This window comes from Gopherus evgoodei, chromosome 2 (assembly GCF_007399415.2).
Source record: "Gopherus evgoodei ecotype Sinaloan lineage chromosome 2, rGopEvg1_v1.p, whole genome shotgun sequence".
Lineage (NCBI taxonomy): Eukaryota > Metazoa > Chordata > Testudines > Testudinidae > Gopherus > Gopherus evgoodei.
The window spans coordinates 237,508,583-237,527,945 of NC_044323.1; the positions used below are offsets into that span (position 1 = coordinate 237,508,583).

The following is a 19,363-nucleotide window of genomic DNA, read 5'->3' on the forward strand; positions in this document are numbered from 1 at the left end:
CTCTTCTCTTGTTCCTATATAGTTCAAATCTACTGCCTTCAGGACATGCTGTAAAGTGCAGCTTTTTTCCTCCTTCAGATGTTTTCAAATGGGAGCAATGTGAGGGTAGGACTTTGTGGGACTACAATTATTTTAGCTTATTTTCCTGGTTTGTTAGCCATATCCCATGGCATTGCTGTGATTTAGTTATTTTGGAGTGATATTTCTGTTGGAAGTACTTTTAAGTAGGGCTGTCGATTAATCGCAGTTAACTCATGCGATTAACTCAAAAAAATTAATCGCAGTTAACTGCAGTTTCAATCACACTGTTAAACAACAGAATATCAACAGAAATGTATTAAATATTTTGGATGTTTTTCTATAATTTCCATATATATTGCATTCTGTGTTGTAACTGAAATCAAAATGTATATTATTTTTATTACAAATATTTGCACTGTAAAATGATAAACAAAAGAAATAGAATTTTTCAATACTCCTCATACAAGTACTATAGTGTGACCTCTTTGTCGTGAAAGTGCAGCTTGCAAGTGTAGATTTTTTTTGTTTTGTTTTTTTGAGTGTAGTTATGTAACAATGTAAAAATTCAGAGTCCTACTTTTTGTTCAGCCAATCGCTAAGACAAACATGTTTATTTACATTTACAGGAGATAATGCTGCCCGCTTCTTATTTACAATGTCACCTGAAAGTGAGAACAGGCATTTGCATGGCACTTTTATAGCTGGCATTGCAAGGTATTTATGTGCCAGATATGATAAACATTTGGATGCCCCTTCATGCTTCGGCCACCATTCCAGAGGACATGCTTCCATGCTGATGGGGCGCGTTAAAAAAAAAAAAGCGTTAATTAAATTTATGATTGAACTCCTTAGGGAGAATTGTATGTCCTCACTCTGTTTTACCCGCATTCTGCCTCATATTTCACATTTGGCAGTCTGGGATGATGACCCAGCACATGTTGTTCGTTTTAAGAACACTTCCACTGCAGTTTTCACAAAATGCAAAAAAGGTACCAATGTGACATTTCTAAAGATAGCTACAGGACTCAATCCAAGGTTTAAGAATCTGAAGTGCCTTCCAAAATCTGAGAGGGAGAAGGTGTGGAGCATGCTTTCAGAAGTCTTAAAACAGCAACACTCCGATGTAGGAATTACAGAACTCGAACCACCAAAAAAGAAAATCAATCTTTTGCTGGTGGCATCTGACTCAGATAACGAAAATGTACATGTGTTAGTCTGCACTGCTTTGGACTGTTATCGAGCAGAACCCATCATCAGCATGGACGCATATCCCCTGGAATGGTGGTTGAAGCATGAAGGGACATATGAATCTTTAGCGCATCTGGCATGTAAATATCTTGTGACGCTGGCTACAACAGTGCCATGAGAAGGTCTGTTTTTACTTTCAGGTGACATAAACAAGAAGTGGGCAGCATTATTTCCTGCAAATGTAAACAAACTTGTTTGTCTGAGTGACTGGCTGAACAAAAAGTAGGATTGAGTGTACTTGCAGGCTCTAAAATTTTACATTGTTTTATTTTTGAATGCAGGCTATTTTTGGACAAAATTCTACATTTGTAAGTTCAATGTTCACGACAGAGAGATTGCACTACAATACTTGTATTTTGTGAACTGAAAAATATTATTTCTTTTTTTTTACAGTACAAATACTTCTAATAAAAAATAAATATAAAAAACGAGCACTGTACACTTTGTATTCCGTTTTGTAATTGAAATCAATATATTTGAAAATGTAGAAAACATTCAAAATATTTAAATAAATGGTATTCTATTATTGTTTAATTGCGCAAATAATTTTTTTTGATTGCTTGACAGCCCTACTTTTAAGGTATGTCAAAGATGCCTAGAGCATATGGAGAATAGCACTGGGAGAACTATTGGAAAAACATGATAAAGTGGGAAAAGCATCAGGAAAGACCGGAACTAAGGTTATGTTGAAGTTATAAATAATCTTTTATAGCCAACTTTCAGCAAGAAAACAAAACTTTAGGTTGTACACATCATACTCTGAAATAGTCACAAGCCATGCTCCCCACCCCCGGTTTCAAATCATTCCTCAAAATTCACTCTTTCAGCTTATTTCCATGCTGATTTCCTTCCCTATGCTCCTCTCCTATCTTGCCCAACTTCACTCTGAATTTGAAAATGTGTTCCTCTTTCATCTGCATGTTCTATGTTTATCTAATTTAAACTGTAAACCTTTTGGGGGCAGAGAATGTGACTTTTTAAGATCTTTAAAGCCCCATGCACAGTTATGGCACTATATGAAATGTATAGTAACAAATATAAAGAAAAACACACAAGTTTAATATGCACTAATCAGACTGTAATTGTGCATTTGGTACTGCGGAAAACAGACTGAGATAATTTAACCCAGGGAGAGAGAGACTAAGTCTTGCTTCATTTTTCCTCTCCTGCTCTTTACAGGATTCCGGCCCAAATAAAACAAAATATACAAATAAAAAAAACCTCTCCAGAAGTTGAAGGGTGATCTATACTAGAAAAAGTAGTACCCACATTAGCGTAACAGGCAGCAATATTGTAGCTGAACTCATGGTAAGCCACTAATGTAAATAGGGCTCGGGCATTTTTTCCACCTGTTCACCTACTAGTTTTCATGACTTGATGGTAAAAAATGCAGAGTCCTGCCTATTTTAATTCTTGCACTATTTCCACCGCCTGTGCATCTGCACCAGGGATGGGAATTGATGCAATATAGAGGCATAAATTCTTTCAGTGTACACATGGCCTAACCAGCACAAGGAGTAACTGGAAGTAATGCTAAGTCATGAATGCATATTGTAGACATATAAACATGCAACAAGCATAAATCGACAATTTTGTTTCCTGAAAGCATGCACTACATACATTAAAAAAGAGTTTGTTCCCATGAAGCTCATAAAATGTGGACCTACAAGTTTTCCTGTAAAATATGACTTTTTGATTTGCCACTAAGACTGACCTGTTCTGATTACCAAAAGATGTCTGATCTATAGGCAAGATGCTGTCCGGCCACGGTGCGGTCTGATTCGGAGGAGCTTGCTGTTGGCTGTACTGAGGTCCCCCCATATTCATCTCCAGTTCAGATGGCCCTAAACAAGAAAAAGCAATCAAACAACATCTGTGACAGTGAAGAGCCACAACTTTACTGCTGGAGCTTTCAAATAAGCTATATTTGCTTTGAGTGAACAAAAAAGCATCTTCATTTGTAAAGAGGCATATAGACAATAGATCTTTTGTCTCAATTTAACCATCATTCCAATGTAAGACTTTGCTTTCTTCACGTTGCATTTTAACAATCCCAAAGCATCATGAAATTACTGGTCAATAAACCTTTCACTTTTTTATTTTTTAACATATATCAAAAGAACTCTGCAAATACAAATTGATGAGTATGGTACTACATCTGATATGACATAACAAATGCAAATATGAACAAAGACTAGTGCAAAGGGTATGAGCATTCTACACACAATCTGTATCCAAATATACTTGCTTTAGTATTGACCTAGTACAAAGGACGTGTTAAAATATATATTTTCTTTTAGAACCTTATTTTTTCATAAGCTAGAAAAATCTTTCTATCCTATTTCTTTGGTCACACATTTCTGTGCGGCTAAAGAAAGTCAGAAACTGCTCACATAGTGACAAACATTAAAATACACACCTTATAGAGGCTCTCCTTGTTGAATGGGATATTTCCACTGTAGGGAGCATCTAACTTGCTCAACACAATTTTAATCAAGCCTATATTTGAAGCTAGATGTTACCTTCTTCTACCTAATCATACAATGGAGAAACTGCAAAATAATATACTACAATAAGGCACTGGGGCTTACCCATATTCATGACCTGAGACTGAAGCATCTGTCTTGGGCCTGGCTGGCTGCTGGGTCTCATAGGAATGCTGGTTGCTGGGTTACGTATCATGCCTCCTTGGATTGGCCTGTTCATGGCACTGGTTGTAGCAGCACAGGTTACCCTCACAGCAGAACCCTGAGCACCCCAGTCTCCAGACGGCATGGCAGGCCGAGGGGTATTACCACCAACCATTCCTGTATAAAATCCAAATACAGTGAAACCCAGATGCAAGCCCTGAAAACATCTCCAAATATTCCTGTTGGTTAATTAGTATATTTTTCTCTGGAAAATTAAACTAGTTTGTCAGGTTTTATTCAAAGTAAATTATATCTCAACTGTCCGTTCAGACGTGTAACTCTGCAGGCTTGTGCATTTTGCCATTCAGTTGGGGAACTGGGGACTACTACTGGTTTTACATGAAGGTGACCCTTTTATCATTTCTGAAAAGCTGTTAAGCATAAGTGTTCCCATATGTACTCCACAACAGGTGCTGAGGCTGTGTGGATAACCCTGACTTCCTTCCTCAGGAAATGAATCATGTTTGCTGGCATACATGTCAGCAATTTACTTTTCAAGTCCTGTGTGAGAATGTGAAGATCTGGGCAACAACAAGATATTAATATACTTTTACAAACAACAAAAATGTAAGTATTAATTCTTATCTTTTTTTGTTATTAATCACTGATCTTTTGAAAAAAACTCTTGTCATTCATAACCAGGAGCCTTCCTAACTACAAGACTTACCCGGACAAACTTGAATCAATAGATGGTGCAGGGAAATTACTCACAGGAACTTTCCGATACTTGGTGCAGTTCATTACGGTTATATTAGGGGAAGTCCTCCTACACCTACTGTAAATCACTAATATAATTTATTTACACTTTAAATTTATAGGCTTAGAGTACTGTACTATTGTGGTAATCAAAAAACTAAAACTTGGAGAAATACAGCATTGGTAATCATTTCAATACTGTAGTAATATAGAAAATGTTGGCTCAGCTCAGATGGCTGGTCTCTCTAATCTGGTACTCTGAATAATCACTGGCCAGTGCCTTCAGAGGGTGGTAAAAATAATAATTCACCAAGCCAATTGTGCAATGCAATATACTGAGGGGGAAAAGTCCCCTCCTGATCCTTGCAGGAAATCAGCTTTCTACCTGAAGTATGAAATTTGCTTCCATATGACTTATGATGTGTTTTTTTGTTGTTGTTGTTTTTTTTTTTTTTTTTTTTACATCTGCACAATTCTGTCAGCTGAAACACATGGTGAACTAGCACAAATGGCAAGAATATGGATGGCAAGCTCCAACATGCATGCATAATATGGAGAAATGTAATTCTCCTGAAAGCCTGCAAGACAATCCCTAAACTGCTCTATCAGATATTTTAATTGCTGGCCCAGTAGTACAATTTGTATTTCCTGATATTGATACAAAATGAACATATAACTGACATTCTGTTGTCAGCACTTAACATGCTTTACACCAGTGGTTCTCAACCAGGAGTCTGGGGCTCACTGTGGGCCCCTGAGCAGGTTGCAGGGGGTCCACCAAGCAGGGCCAGCATGAGACTTGCTGTGGCCCAGGGCAGAAAGCCGAAGCCCCACTGCATGGGGCTGAAGCCTGGGGTTCTAAGCCCTGCCACCCACGTCTGAAGTCAAAGCCTGAGCAACCTAGCTTCACAGGGCCCCCTGTGGTGTGGATCCCAGGGAATTGCCCTACTTGCTACCTTCCAATGCTGGCTCTGCAGGTGAACTATGTACTGTATGCAGAAAAACAGCTGTTGTGGTACAGGTGGGTCGTGGAGTTTTTATAGCATGGAGGGGGGAGGGAGGGGCTCAGAAAGAAAAAGGTTGAGAACCCCGGTTTTATAGCATCTAGCTATTCAGAATTCTTAAACGGAGTTTCATACCTCATAATCGCAAAATGTATGGTAACTGATTAAAGTAACTAAACAGAGACACTTCATCCAAACTTTTCCAGTAATGTTTTCCCCTCTGGTAACCTTTGTAAGGTTTAGAGGCAACTTACAGAAGTCCATCATAGACATGGCATAATCAACAAAGTTTAAAAAAAGTAAATTCAATTACAGATATCTAATGCTTCAAACAAGACCAGGTTACCTGATTTAAAAATTAAAAGTCATAAACCCAGTTTCTTTTACTTAAAGTGAATCTTAATGGCCAGGAAAGTAGACAAACAGAGTATCATAGACAGAAGTTCTGTTTTTAATCATGGAACATACTCAGTACGGGCAGCAATATCATCAACATGCTTGAAATTCTGTTTTGGAGGTGATATTTGTGTGATGGAGAGGACAGCTCATTCTCTGTGGTCATTTAATTCTTGACCAAAAAGGATGCCCTTTTGCAGTAGATAGACCAAACTATTAACAAAGGGACAGAGATCACCAATTCACTTCACATAAACCATTGAAAAGCCAATTGGCTTCTTCATTTGGTTTCTACCAATTCTGGTGACATCTGAACCTGGAAAGCTGATGCGAAAGAGTCCCTATTCCATTAGTAATCCAATGAGCCTTTAAGTATCTCCACCCACGCCTTTCACATGGTAAGTGAAAAAGCACGTATTCTTGTGCACTACTTAACCAACAAACATTCTGAAGTAGACCAGGGCTAAACTGATGTGCCACTATGGTTTGCTGTTTCATCTTAACTGTCCACTATGTGGACAATTTTGCAGACATTTGAGGTTTTCCATTCAGGTTGTGCTCGATTAGGACTTTAGATACATACAGGATGCATCTGTAATTATCCCTACCTTGATTATGTTACACATAAATACGTCCAATTAATTAAATAAGTTAACAAAAATAGGAAACAGTATTTGAATTCTTACCTGCGCTATTGTTCCCTAAAGTTCCTTGATTTCCTATCATCCCTTGACTGCCCATCATTCCTGGCTGAGGTATCACTGAATATGGACTACTGTTTCTTATCGGTGGGAAAGGTCCTGAACCTGATGGGTTTTGTAATGTGATGTCGAGTGGTAAATTCTGGTTTGGTAATAACCTGCCCAGTTGTCCTGCCCGTGGGTTATTAAAAGCTAGACCAGAGAGAGAGGAAAAGTGAATAAAACAAAGTTAGAAGAAGAGAAACTTAACTTATAAAAATACACTCTTCAAACAGAGGGGTTGAGATATACAGTGTTGCATGAGCATATCACTCCGTAGCTGTATTGGATATACTCCATCCAGACAGCATTACAAAAAATGCGAGGAAGGACAGGTAGTGATTTGTATTTTAAATAGAAAATGATGTAAAGTTAAAATAATTTACTGAAGTACAACTACAGCATAGGTGTACTAACACATGACGTGTGCTTCACTGCCAAACAACCATATCCCTAAAAGGACTGTGGCTGAAAACAGAAGTGTAGATGTCAGCCTGAGGCAAAACTTATGAAATTCAGAGTTTGATAAGCTTCACAACTTTCCCCATATAAACTGTATCCCTTAAGGCACCAAAATCCATGAAGAAGGCCTCTGGGTGTATGTGGTCATTTGCTGATACTGTTACTATCCCTCCTTACATAGAATTTTAATTTTTTTGCCAAGAGTGAACACCTGTACTTTCAAGGTTCAGTTACAATTATTTCAGGCTGAAGTCTTAGTATTATACCACCAGTTACAACAAAACTACCAGGAAAATAGAAGTGAACTTAAGGAAAACTAACTACTTAACAAGTACATCTCAATTTCAAGAGATTCCAACACATCTTATTTCTTAAAGAAACTTACTTGCCCATTACCCTCACCTTTTCTGTGAATCTATTCCTCTGCTGAGGCTAATTTTAAAATAATTTTTGCTTTAAAAATCAGCCTCAACAGAGAAAAATGCATATAGATTTCATTAGAAAGGTGAATGTCAACTCTTCAAAAGAAAACAACTCAGGGATGGTTATTCTTTGAGAGATTTTTAAAAGGACAGCAACTACTTCCTAGAATCTACTCACATTGGTCCCAGCTGTGCTCTGTAGACCCTCTTGCTATCATTGGTACCGGCTCTTCCTTTCTTGTTACCACACATAATGCTAAAATACATTAAATATTTCCCTACAATTATTTTTCCATATAAACATTTTCAGCAACTGCCCCAGGGATAGTCACTGACTGTGAATGGCAAGAAGTCATCCACAAAACAACTTCTTTATTTTGATGGAACCACGCTATAAGAAAGCTAGAGAACTTATTTACTCCAGACTATAGTACAGACACTTTTAAATTTGAGAATTCAGATGAAGTATTATGAAGCTAGTTTAAAAAATCTAAAACATCTTACTACAAAAGGTGTCTAACTTGTCTTTCCTCTTTATTGTGTCATATGACAGGAAGCACCTGTGTGAATTATTTTCTTCTGATATTTCAAATTCTTTGCAGTAAACTCTTCTGTATAAACCTAAGGTGAGTCTAAATTTTGCCTACAGGACCTCACTCCTGACCATCAGATCCTGAAACACCATATTTAACATCAGTACAAACAAACCAACCAAGTCTGGTTACCAGAGAGACCAACTGGCCCTACTGATTTAAGATGGGTGCGTACCACAAAGTCCAGCTCAGAACTGAGCCAAAGCCTGACTTCAGTAGCAATCCTAGCACACGTGCACTCTGAGCCAGCAAAGAATAATGCAGACACGGAGAGAGTTGTTATGAATACAAACTTCTAATTAGCCAATGATAATAGAAAGGAAACACTAGTGTAGATGAAGTTATAATGGGGATGGAGGTGAGGGAGAGGCCTTTTGCTGGCATAGCTTAATTTGCTTAGGGAATGAATATATATGAATGATGGGGGGAGGGATAGATCAGTGGTTTGAGCATTGGCCTGCTAAACCCAGGGTTGTGAGTTCAATCTTTGAGGGGGCCATTTAGGGAACTGGGGTAAAAATCTGTTTGGGCATTGGTCCTGCTTTGAGTAGGGGGTTGGACTAGATGACCTCCTGAGGTCCCTTCCAAACCTGATATTCTATGATTCTAAAACTCAGTATGACTTCTTGGCTCACAACTGCTTTGCTGTTGTGCTATTAGGAGCTCTGGTAACAGACTTAAAAGGTGCAGGTGTGACTGTGTTTCCAAGGTTCCTTTCTGCAATTTAATACAAAGAAACACTTAAAATACAATTTTATTTACATTACAAAGCAGAATCAAATAATAATAGCATCTAATGGTCCTGTGAATTAAACAACTTTGGTACTGCATAGAGTTTCAGCAAGTCATGTCAAATACATGATTTGGCCTAAATAAGAGCTGAACGAAGTGTGATGTCAAAAGCAGACATTGAAGGGCTAATCTCCTAGTGAAAGGACAAAAGATAAGAGGTCTTTGATTTTGGGTCCTCATCCTGAGATACCTTAACCTCTGAAAATTTAAATCTTGGCTAGGAGAACCTTTTGGAAATGCTCCTCCCTTTAAAAAGAGGTCAGGTAAGAGGAAGTAATGTCAGACAATGCAGACAGTTAACTCAGGAAAGCCACCAGGTGTCTGGACCACATGGGAGAGGACTGTCAGACCAGGTCTCACAGAGGACGCTACTAATACTCAGGAAGCACAAAGACTTCTCTTTGAAATATGGACTGCCTAAGATAGTCTTCCTCCACTTACCAAAGTGAGTATATTAAACATATACACTGTTTAAACCACATCTACACCACGACACAAATTGACCCAAGGCAAAGCATTCACAAGTACAAAAAAAATGTTAGTCTTAGCTCATGAAAAACAAATGTAAACAAAGAAATAAATTTGAAAATTGACTTCTTTGGCTTTTGTCACGTAATATATTACATTTAAATATAATGGTCAGTACTGTTAAGTATATATCTAGCTTTTAAAAATAATGTTAAGAAAGATTTGACGGGTTAAAAATGTGAATTTACCTGATGGGACGTGCCACTAGTCTTAAATAAATACGTGTTTAGAAAGTTTACAAAAATCCACAGAATAGTTCCAGTTTACTAAATAAAAGAGTATTTTAATAATATGTCTAAAAACTATATTTAGGAGGTATTTAGAGCATAACCAGTCTATAAGGGTAAATATTTAAGCAGGATTTAAAAAACCAAACCAAACCAAAACCAAACCAAATAAAAAAACCAGGTTTACCTCAACCTTCATTTTTGATAACACTCTGACCTTACTTGCAGTAATTATTTTTCACAAACAGCTAAATATTTCACTTACAACATGTAATTTCACTTATAGGGACATTGTCAACTTGAAATTGAGTCAATTAAAAACAATTGGTTCAAATTCAGTGTGTAGGTATTAAACCTGGCCATAAGTCCTCCTGGCAGTTTTGTAATTTTAGAAGCACATTTTCCTATTTTTCCTAATAACCGACCCCCTCCCCCTTTTATTGTGAGAAACAGTAAAAATAACTATACAGAAAATGCTGTCAAATGTACAAAGTTAACAGGCTGGAAAAACAATAATATATTATTATTGTTATTTATAACAATAGCAGGTAAAATATTTTCAGACGTGTGAATTTTATTTTAAATTGAGAGTCCCTTTAACCCTTCAAAAGGACACCGACTTTCAGCACAGTGCAATATTTTGGTTCCAACTGATCAGGACAGCAGATGGCGCTGTTGTGTCAAAGCAGTTCTGAAATAGCTCAACTCAATACTTCACAGCCTAGCAGCCCCTTTTGGGGCATCATTGCAAAACCTATATTTTCATCTGACAATTTCATACACTTGCATGACCAGTTATAACACAAACTCACTGCTCTGTGAAATCCTCATTGCTGGTTTCTGGGTTCCAACAGATGTGCCAGGGCTGTTTTCACCTGTGAGCTGCATGAGGTCATTGATGATGGCTTGCTTGTCAACTGATCCAGCTGCAGCACCGGGCCGGGTATCTGGGAAAAGCTGTGGTAACTGACTATTCTGTAGATCATCCAGAATCTCCTCCAAATTATCCAACTCACTGCCCGGCTGCAATGAAAATATAGCACAGTTTGTTCTCCATATGAACAGTAGAAAGGGTCCAATCATAGCTCTTAGAGCCAGTGGAGCACTGAGAGAAGAGTGAATACCTGTACTGCCTGAGAGGCATTAGGTATTGTCTCCAAGGAGCCTGGTGAAGCAAGTGGGGGGGACTCACTATACCTGTAGAAAAGGGGTAGGGTGCACTCCCTCCAGTGTTTGCCACACATAGCCAGTCAGCCCAACCATCCCTGTTTAGGTTACTTAACTGTGACAAGAGTCAGAGCTGTCCCCTTGGGTACAGCAAATTGGGGTGACCGCTCCGGGGCCCAAGTGTTGGGGGGCCCTGAGGGCCACTGTGATTGGCCAGTGCATTCGGTCCCAGAATTGACTGATTCATCACTTCCACCTGCACCCCCTAGGGACGGCCCTGCCAAGAGTACTGGAACTTGTTTCTCAGCTGAGGATCAGAGGGCCTCATGCACAGGTGAACTGTGTACTGTTCCCCCAGCACCAAGGCAATGATAATTTGGCACAGAGAGAAAGAGAGAGGGTTCACAGTGGTGGCAAGGATGCCGATTTGTGTAGATATAACAAATAATAAAGTCCTCACAATCATATTGCTACTCTTTTTACAACTAAGACACACTATAGAAAAATTACTTTATATTTGACTAACAAACCCTCAACATTCATATTTTCCTTGTTAAGCTTAAAAACTGCATACTGTGCATGAGCTAAACATTACATCTATGTAGAAATTAAATTCTAAAGAAATTGGCAATAAAATGAAGTGCTGTATATTAAACAGTTACTAGATTTAGGAGTCTATCTTGCTCTAGTTATGCATACAACTCCCAAGAACATCAGTGGGAATTACCTATCTGCAAGCAAGAAAAGAACAGACCTCTAATTAGACATCTACAACTAAGTTCAGTTTACTCAAAAAACCTCCAGGAAATTAAAATCCAAAAGAAAAACAGAAAATTTGAACAGTGCGTTTTTCTTGGAGGTGTCTATTTCATAGATTTTAACATTGCTTAAATCCTTCCCTTCCATCCTTGAACATACGTAGTTAAAATTCTTCACACACAAACTTTGAAAATTGTTAAAAATTACGACCTCCTATTCTAGCATTTTCACCACGGAAGACTTTAAAATCTTTGGATATATTTTGTATCACAGCATATATACAAGGCTTCTATCAGGATCCGGACCTTTCTTAGGCATTGTACAAACACAGAATACAGATGCAGTCACAAAAACCATATGAAGGGTGGGGAATACAAAAACAGACACACACTCACCTTTTATATACAATTCTTAATGTAATATTTCCTCCTTTACTATTCCTCTAAATTGTAAGCCTATACACTTATTGCTAGATTTCTTGTAGGTGAACCACAAATTACTACCCTCTCCTCCTCCAATTCCCAGCCACAGTCTTTTAGATCAGTTCAGGGAGCATGAGCCACACAAAAGGTGTGGTGTGAAAGAAGGGATGGGGGGTCAAATTTGGGAGATATAGACAGGAGCATGGTCGAGGCTGGCACAATTGGCCTGGCTGAGTGGGTGGGGAGCAATGTGATAAGAGATAGAGCATTAGTAAGGAACGCACAGCTCTGAAGAGCCTTGAACTTGTTATGGAGGAAGTTGATGAAGAGATACAAATATGGGGCAGACAAGGAAGTTGGTTTTAGAAGCTGCATTTTATATGAATTTAGGGGCAGGGAGGAGAAGGTTGAAAGAGTCATGAAGGGACCAATGATGGGAATCATAAATATCAGAAGGATGATACAGTATTATTTTGGGGAATTAAGACATATGGCCTTCATTAAATAAAATTTGTAAAGTAGGGGGGAAAGTCTTGCATGTGCAAGTTGTATTTTTGTTCTTTTAACACTTTGGCTACTATAATTCTCAGTTATATAACAGGCTTAACAAAAGCTAGGGATGAAAACATTGGATCCAATTTAGCCACAAAATGCCACTCTTCTCTAGAAGATATTTTCATTTCCCCTGAGGAAGTGGCAATGAAAAATCTGCTAAAGAAAGGCCAACGATAACAGATGTCTTATAACTAGCTAACAATCCCTTTTTCTTGTAATCAGTGTTGCTGCTTTATTTTCACTTTTAACTGAGAAAAAATTTCAGAATTACCAGGCCAGTTTCAAAGAGAAAAACAAGACACTACTGTTAGGGCCAAATTCTCCCCTCACATGCATAAAAAACCCTTTGATATCCACCCTCAAATGGCACCACATGTGAAGAAATTGGTGCAAAAAATCTTTAATTGGCTGCTTTTCATAGGATTTCTCCACTGATTTTAATTCTGTACTCAACTTACTTCGTGGCCTAGTTTGACCTTCAGGTAGGGTACAAGGCACACCTTAAACTCCCTATGTAACAACAATTTCAAAAGTGCTGTTCCTGATACAGCTCTGATGATCACAAGAGAGTCAAACCGTGTACACAAAACCCATCTTTACAACAAAGCACGGACACTAAACCCCACAAAGTACTAACCCAGTCATGCTTAAAAATGGTCACAAGTATTTTACAAAGCACTTTTCCAGACTGTTGCATTTTGCCAGGCTGCATTTCTTCTCATCATTCATGAGGACAATATCCTATTTCCCTCACTATCATGTGAAAGCCGCCAGTAGGAACCTTTTTAAAAAATTGGGATTTTCATGCTGGGAGGAACTTTAAAATATATTGTTCCTTAAAACCATAAAGCTGACTGTTTATTATTTGTTTAGCATAGACAACATGCTCATTGCAGTACAACATACAAAAATAAAAAGTCTCTGTCCCAAACAGGTTATAAGTTAAAAGACACAGAAAAGACAAATGACTGGGGAGTGAGGTTGGGAAGGAGGGAGAATGTTTGGTGGGGGATGATTTAGGGGTGTTCCCATTCATTATTGTAACAAACTTAAATCTAAGGATGCATACGCTCACAAAATGAAGGTTGTGGAGCTAAGAAAACTTGGCTCTCTGTTCTCTCTCTCTCCCTTTCTTCTGCCAGCAGCACCACCTCCCTTCTGCATTTCTTCACTCTCTAAACTCTGGAATACAATGTTTCGATCCTGCCTCCAGCCCATGCAGGAGTCTGCCTGATCCTCAACAGCCAGACTTCTTTAGCTGCCTTATACTTTAGAACAGAGCTGCTTCTGATCTCTACCAGGAAATCCCCACCCCAGTCATAGGGAAACAAGGGTCAAGCAGCGGAGTAAGCAGAGCAGAGTAAGAAGATAAACTGGGCTGGGGTGGGATTGACCCTGCCCAGGAGTCCTAACTCTAGTCCCTTTCTTTCCTACACAGCATTCCCTAGCATCTTTCCCTGCAAGCCAGGAACCTGGTGGTCCCTGGGGCTTGTCCATATGGGGATACTCAGGAAAGTTAAGATGAATTAACTAAAGCTGTGATGTTATAGGCATAAGTTATAACATATTTTAACCTCAGACTCATAGACTTTAAAGCCAAAAGGGACCATCGTGATTATCTGTTTGACCTGCTGCACATTGTAAGCCACAGAACCTCACCCACCCACTCCTGTAATAGACCCCTGACCTCTGCCTGAGCTCCTGAAGTCCTCAAATCATGATTTAAAGACTTCAAATTACAGAGAATCCACAATTTACACCTGCAAGTGACCATGCTCCATGCTGCAGAGGAAGGTAACCCCCCCCACAAGGTCTCTGCCAATCTGACCCATGGGAAAATTCTTCTCTGACCTCAAATATGTTGATCAGTTAGACCCTGAGCATGTGGGCAAGACACCCCAGCCAGAAACCTGGGAAAGAATTCTCTATAGTAACTCAGAGCCCTCCCCAGCTAATGTCACATCACCGGCCACTAGAGATATTTGCTGCTAGCATACCATTGTATGCAGTTTCAACATATCATATTCCCTCCATAAACTTACCAAGCTCAGTCTTGAAGCCAGTTAATTTTTTTTGCCCCACTGCTCCCCTGGGAAGGCTGTTGCAGAACTTCATTTCTGTGATAGTTAGAAATCTTCACCTAATTTCAAGCCTACACTTGTTGATGGCCAGTTTATATCTATTTATTCTAGTGTCCACACTGGCGCTTTAACTCCTCTCCCTCCCGGTTCTTATCCCTGTGATGTGTTTATAGACAGCAATGGTATCTCCCCATAGGCCTCTTTTGGTTAGGCTAAACAAGCCAAGCTCTTCGAGTCTCCTCTCATAAGGTAGGTTTTCCATTCCTCGGATCATTCTAGTAGCCCTTCTCTGCACCTGTTCCAGTTTGAATTCATCTTTCTTAAATATGGGAGACCAGAATTGCACACTGTATTCCAGATGAGGTCTCACCAGTGCCTTGTATAATGATATTTCCCTGTCTCTACTGGAAATACCTCATCTGATACTCTCATTCAGATGATCTTAAATCTTCTCTAACTACAGAAAACTATGGCCACTTTACTTCTGAATGACAGCATCCACACAGAGGTTTAATGCACTTTAACTAATGCTATGAAGTTAATGTGCATGAGTTAATTTGTCTGAAGTTTCCTGAATGTCCGATGCAGACAAGCTCCAGAAGATGTAAAACACCTCTGGGCTTGTCAGCATTCTAAGACTAAAAGCTTTACATGTACAGTATTTACTGTATCTTTTTCTTTTATCTGTTACCTCATTTCCTACTTACAAAAGTCACTGCTTGATAAATTAAATATTTGGGTCCCTCACATTCTATCTCCTCCATCTTTTGATCCTCTGGGCCTGCCAAGAAGTAACAATGTAAAATGTAACAAATTGTCTCATGGCACCTTAAAGACTAACAGATGTATTGGTGCATAAGCTTTCGTGGGTGAATGCCCACTTCGCCAGATGCACGCATTCACCCACGAAAGCTTATGCTCCAATACATCTGTTAGTCTTTAAGGTGCCACAGGACTCTTTGTTGCTTTTTACAGATCCAGACTAACACAGCTACCCCTCTGATACTTGACACAATGTAAAATTTGTGGCAACACAATCCTTTACATAGGAACAGACTAGGGCATGGGCCTATAATGATGACAACTGCAGGACCAACCAGGAAGGGAAGCATGTATGCTGCCATTGAAGATATTTATGTTTCATTGAGGGTTTTCTCAGATCACAGGAAAAATAGCAACGCATTATTCCAGATTTATTCCAGAGGAGAAAGGATGGTTTTGGTTAAGGAAGAGGACTGGGACTTGTAAGCTTTGGGCTCACTTCCTGGCCCTGCCACAGAATGCCTGTGTGATCTCTTTCTGTGCCTTGTGATGATCAATTTGTCAATGTTTGTGAGGTTTCCTGATACTAGTGATGGAGACTACATAAGTACAATATCTATATAAAAAGAGAGACAAGTTATTCTGGCTGATTAGTATGTGCAGTGAGGGAGAGACAATGTGGTCCACTGGTTAAAATAGGGGACTACAAATAAGGTCACCTGGGTTCTATTTCCTACTATGTATGCCAGTAGTTACTGTGTGACGTTGGATAAGCCACTTCACTCCTGCGTTCCTCATTTTCTTCTTTTCAAAGCACTTTGAGCGTATATCATGAAAGGTGTTTTATAAATGCAAAGCACCTTGTGCATCTTGAAAAAATCAATTGTTACTGAAGGACATTAAGTTTTAAAACAATATTTGAAGATCTGTACATATTTGCATATTTAGTTACAACAGCAAATAAGCATTGTATAATCACCTTGTTTTTCAGGAACTCAAAGATTTGTAATGCAGTTTTAATCACACACATATAGATGTAATTAGCAACTATCTTAACTCCTTTGTAGCATTTTAAACATTGTCCTCAGATTATTTGAAGGATTCAATAAGGTAAATATGAAACAAACACCAAGATAGATGCTGAAAAATGTAGTCATATTTATGATATAAGCAAAATCTCTTTAATAAATTATTTCAGTCCCAATAATATAGCTAATCAAACTGTTTCTTTTTTTTAATCACAGATTATGGAAATATTGCTCATATACCCAAAGTACAACATTTCTAGTTACATTCTGTTTTCATTTTCATGGAAAAAAGTGTTCATATTTTGACATTTGTATAGTTTACACCTTAGGCCACCTATATGGATATAATCTACAGCTCCTAGCTCTGCCAGGATATTTTCTGTCTACACTCCTCCAGATTTGGACCTGCCTGTGTCTTAAATATCTAGTAACAGAAACAACAGAACTGTCTGAACACCTAATGCTACTCAGTAACAATAAATGATGCCTTATGAACATCTTTTGTTTTAGAAAACAAGTCGTCTTTTCTCACTCACCTCCCATAATTGCTTAAATTGGAATTGCAGGCCACTTAATAATGTTTAGGTAAAATAATCATCATCACAGGAAAAATGGTATATAGACACTGGAAATATTTTCCACTATTTGAGAAAGATTTCCTGTCAGTTGCTGGGTTCAGTAGAGGTATATGTTTAAACACACTACCTAGAAGAATGCTATTTTTAGTATGGTGGTACACTTCAAAGCATTTCCTGTTCAGAAAGTGTTACACCAAAAATAAAAGGAGAAAACATAACGGCTCTTTTTGCATCAGACCAAAATGACTCCCCCTTACCCAGAAACCACTCTATTATGGGGCTGCTTAAAAACTTCCTGTGACATGGCACAATGAAATGAATAATTATTTAAAAATACAACATCCCTTCGGGGGGAGAAGTCTTAAATAAACCTGCACAGTAGGTAACACAAGCTAAAGGAGGTATACATATAAATACATATAAAGGAGGAAGAAGAGGGGGAGGGAAACGACACAGGAGGATGGAAGAATTTAGAACAGGAGTCTGTGTCCTAGTCTTGTATTAAATAGTTCCAGCTTTGATCTAAATTTGGGTAGTGAGCACTTCCTGTGAGAAACTGTTTTCCAACGCTGAAAAGTTTTTGATGCTAAAATATTTTCAGTGATTTTATAATTGGGGTAAAGTGGTTATTTATATAGAGTACTGGCTTGCAGTTAGATAAATGCCTACATTGTTCTATGCTCATCACCACTTCCTTTCCTACTCAATGCTGGATTTCACTTGGTTATTCTGGTCAAGGTTTCAGAGTCTTAAATAAGGTTTTGAAATTATCTTAAAAAAAAAAATCTTCAGAGATTCAGCAGTCTTACAAAACAACTGCTGCCATTTAGGGTATTTTTGACATCTCCTTACTTGCCACTCAACTAAACTTCAGTATTGCCAACTCTTATGATTTTTTCATGAGTCTTGCAACATTTGGTGTTTTTCTTACAGCCTCAGCTCTGGTAGTCATGTGACTGAGAATCTCCGCTTTCACTATTATTTTTTTTTTTAAAAAGAAGTTTCTAGCTCCTATTGCTGTGGAGAAGAGCTTGAAAACATGAATGCGGTAGGCTGAAAAATCAAAAGGAAAAAAACTCCCAAATTTATTATTTTTAGAAGTCTCAAGAGTTTTTGGGCCCTGACATTTTTTTGATTACTTGGGATTGGCAATACTGAAACTTAAACTTCTTCACTGAAAGTTAGTATATTTTACACATTTAAATTTAGTGGATGGATACTTAGCACAAGTCTTTAAGCAATTTCCTCTCCACAAAATATATGCATTTACTATTGAATATGAAACTGAAATTTTAATTAGTGAAAAGGATAGCAACCGAGAAACAGGACAGTACCCTATTGCCTCTTTTAAGAGCACCAGCCATAAACATTCAAATAATTCTTCTAGCGACTACCAGATTGTATATTCTTGTGCTAGTTGAAACTTGGAAGGCCAAACTGAGTTCTTCCTTACATTCCAGTGTAAATCTGACATAATTCCATTGACCTCAGTGAATAACTCCTGATTTCCACTGGGATAACTAAGAACAGAATTTGGTTCGGTACATTTGAAGTGGTTTATTGTTGTCAGCTTGGTTTTAACATTCTGTACATCCATGATTTTTCTAACCTAATGAAGTATTAAGTTCTCATTTAGAATCCGATTGCTCCCATTCTAGCTATATTTAAGGCATTACAGAATATTAGCTGTATAGAGAACTGCATTAACATCCAGGCCCAATCACTAAGGAAATTAGTATAATTTGCTCAGTTTCCCTCCTGAAGGGTACGAAGGATTGAAAAATTATAGTCGCCCCTCAGGGATGGTAGCAGCTGTCAAGACTTATCCAAGCAAAAGAAATAAAGGTGACGTAGAAAATGCTTAGTTGTATGTGCTCCAAACAGTGGGATGGTGCCCTGCTGTAATAGCATGTTTGGCTGCTGTGTTCCATGATTATTACCTTTTCTCTAGAACTGCCTATTGGTTAGAATCTGCTGACACAGCAGATGGTGTGCAGTGGTTTAGGCTTAGGACATGCAGTGTAACCCCCAAAATCAGGTGGGGGGAAATGGTAGAATAGAATTCCCCAAAAAAACAAGTAAGCAAGCAAACCCACACCTAAGAATCAAATTAAATATGCACAATATAAAGGAAAAAAAAACAGTTTTGAGAGAATCATGCAGGTCTACATAATTTCTTAACTGATCATGAT

At 38.3% G+C, this 19,363-nt stretch overlaps 1 protein-coding gene across 8 annotated transcripts in view; it reads right to left on the minus strand.

Annotated features, from left to right (window-relative positions):
* The window catches only part of NCOA2 (nuclear receptor coactivator 2), a 260,761-nt gene that overhangs the window by 27,212 nt on the left and 214,186 nt on the right, over positions 1–19,363 (minus strand). For 7 of the 8 annotated variants that reach the window (XM_030553256.1, XM_030553254.1, XM_030553253.1 and 4 more), the window contains 4 exons: positions 10,632–10,842; positions 6,742–6,948; positions 3,861–4,076; positions 2,984–3,113 (listed from right to left, as the gene is read on the minus strand). In XM_030553256.1, the coding sequence (XP_030409116.1) occupies positions 2,984–3,113; positions 3,861–4,076; positions 6,742–6,948; positions 10,632–10,842 (764 nt within the window). The remainder of the gene's footprint in view (positions 1–2,983; positions 3,114–3,860; positions 4,077–6,741; positions 6,949–10,631; positions 10,843–19,363) is intronic. The other variant, XM_030553257.1, reaches the window with a different exon arrangement.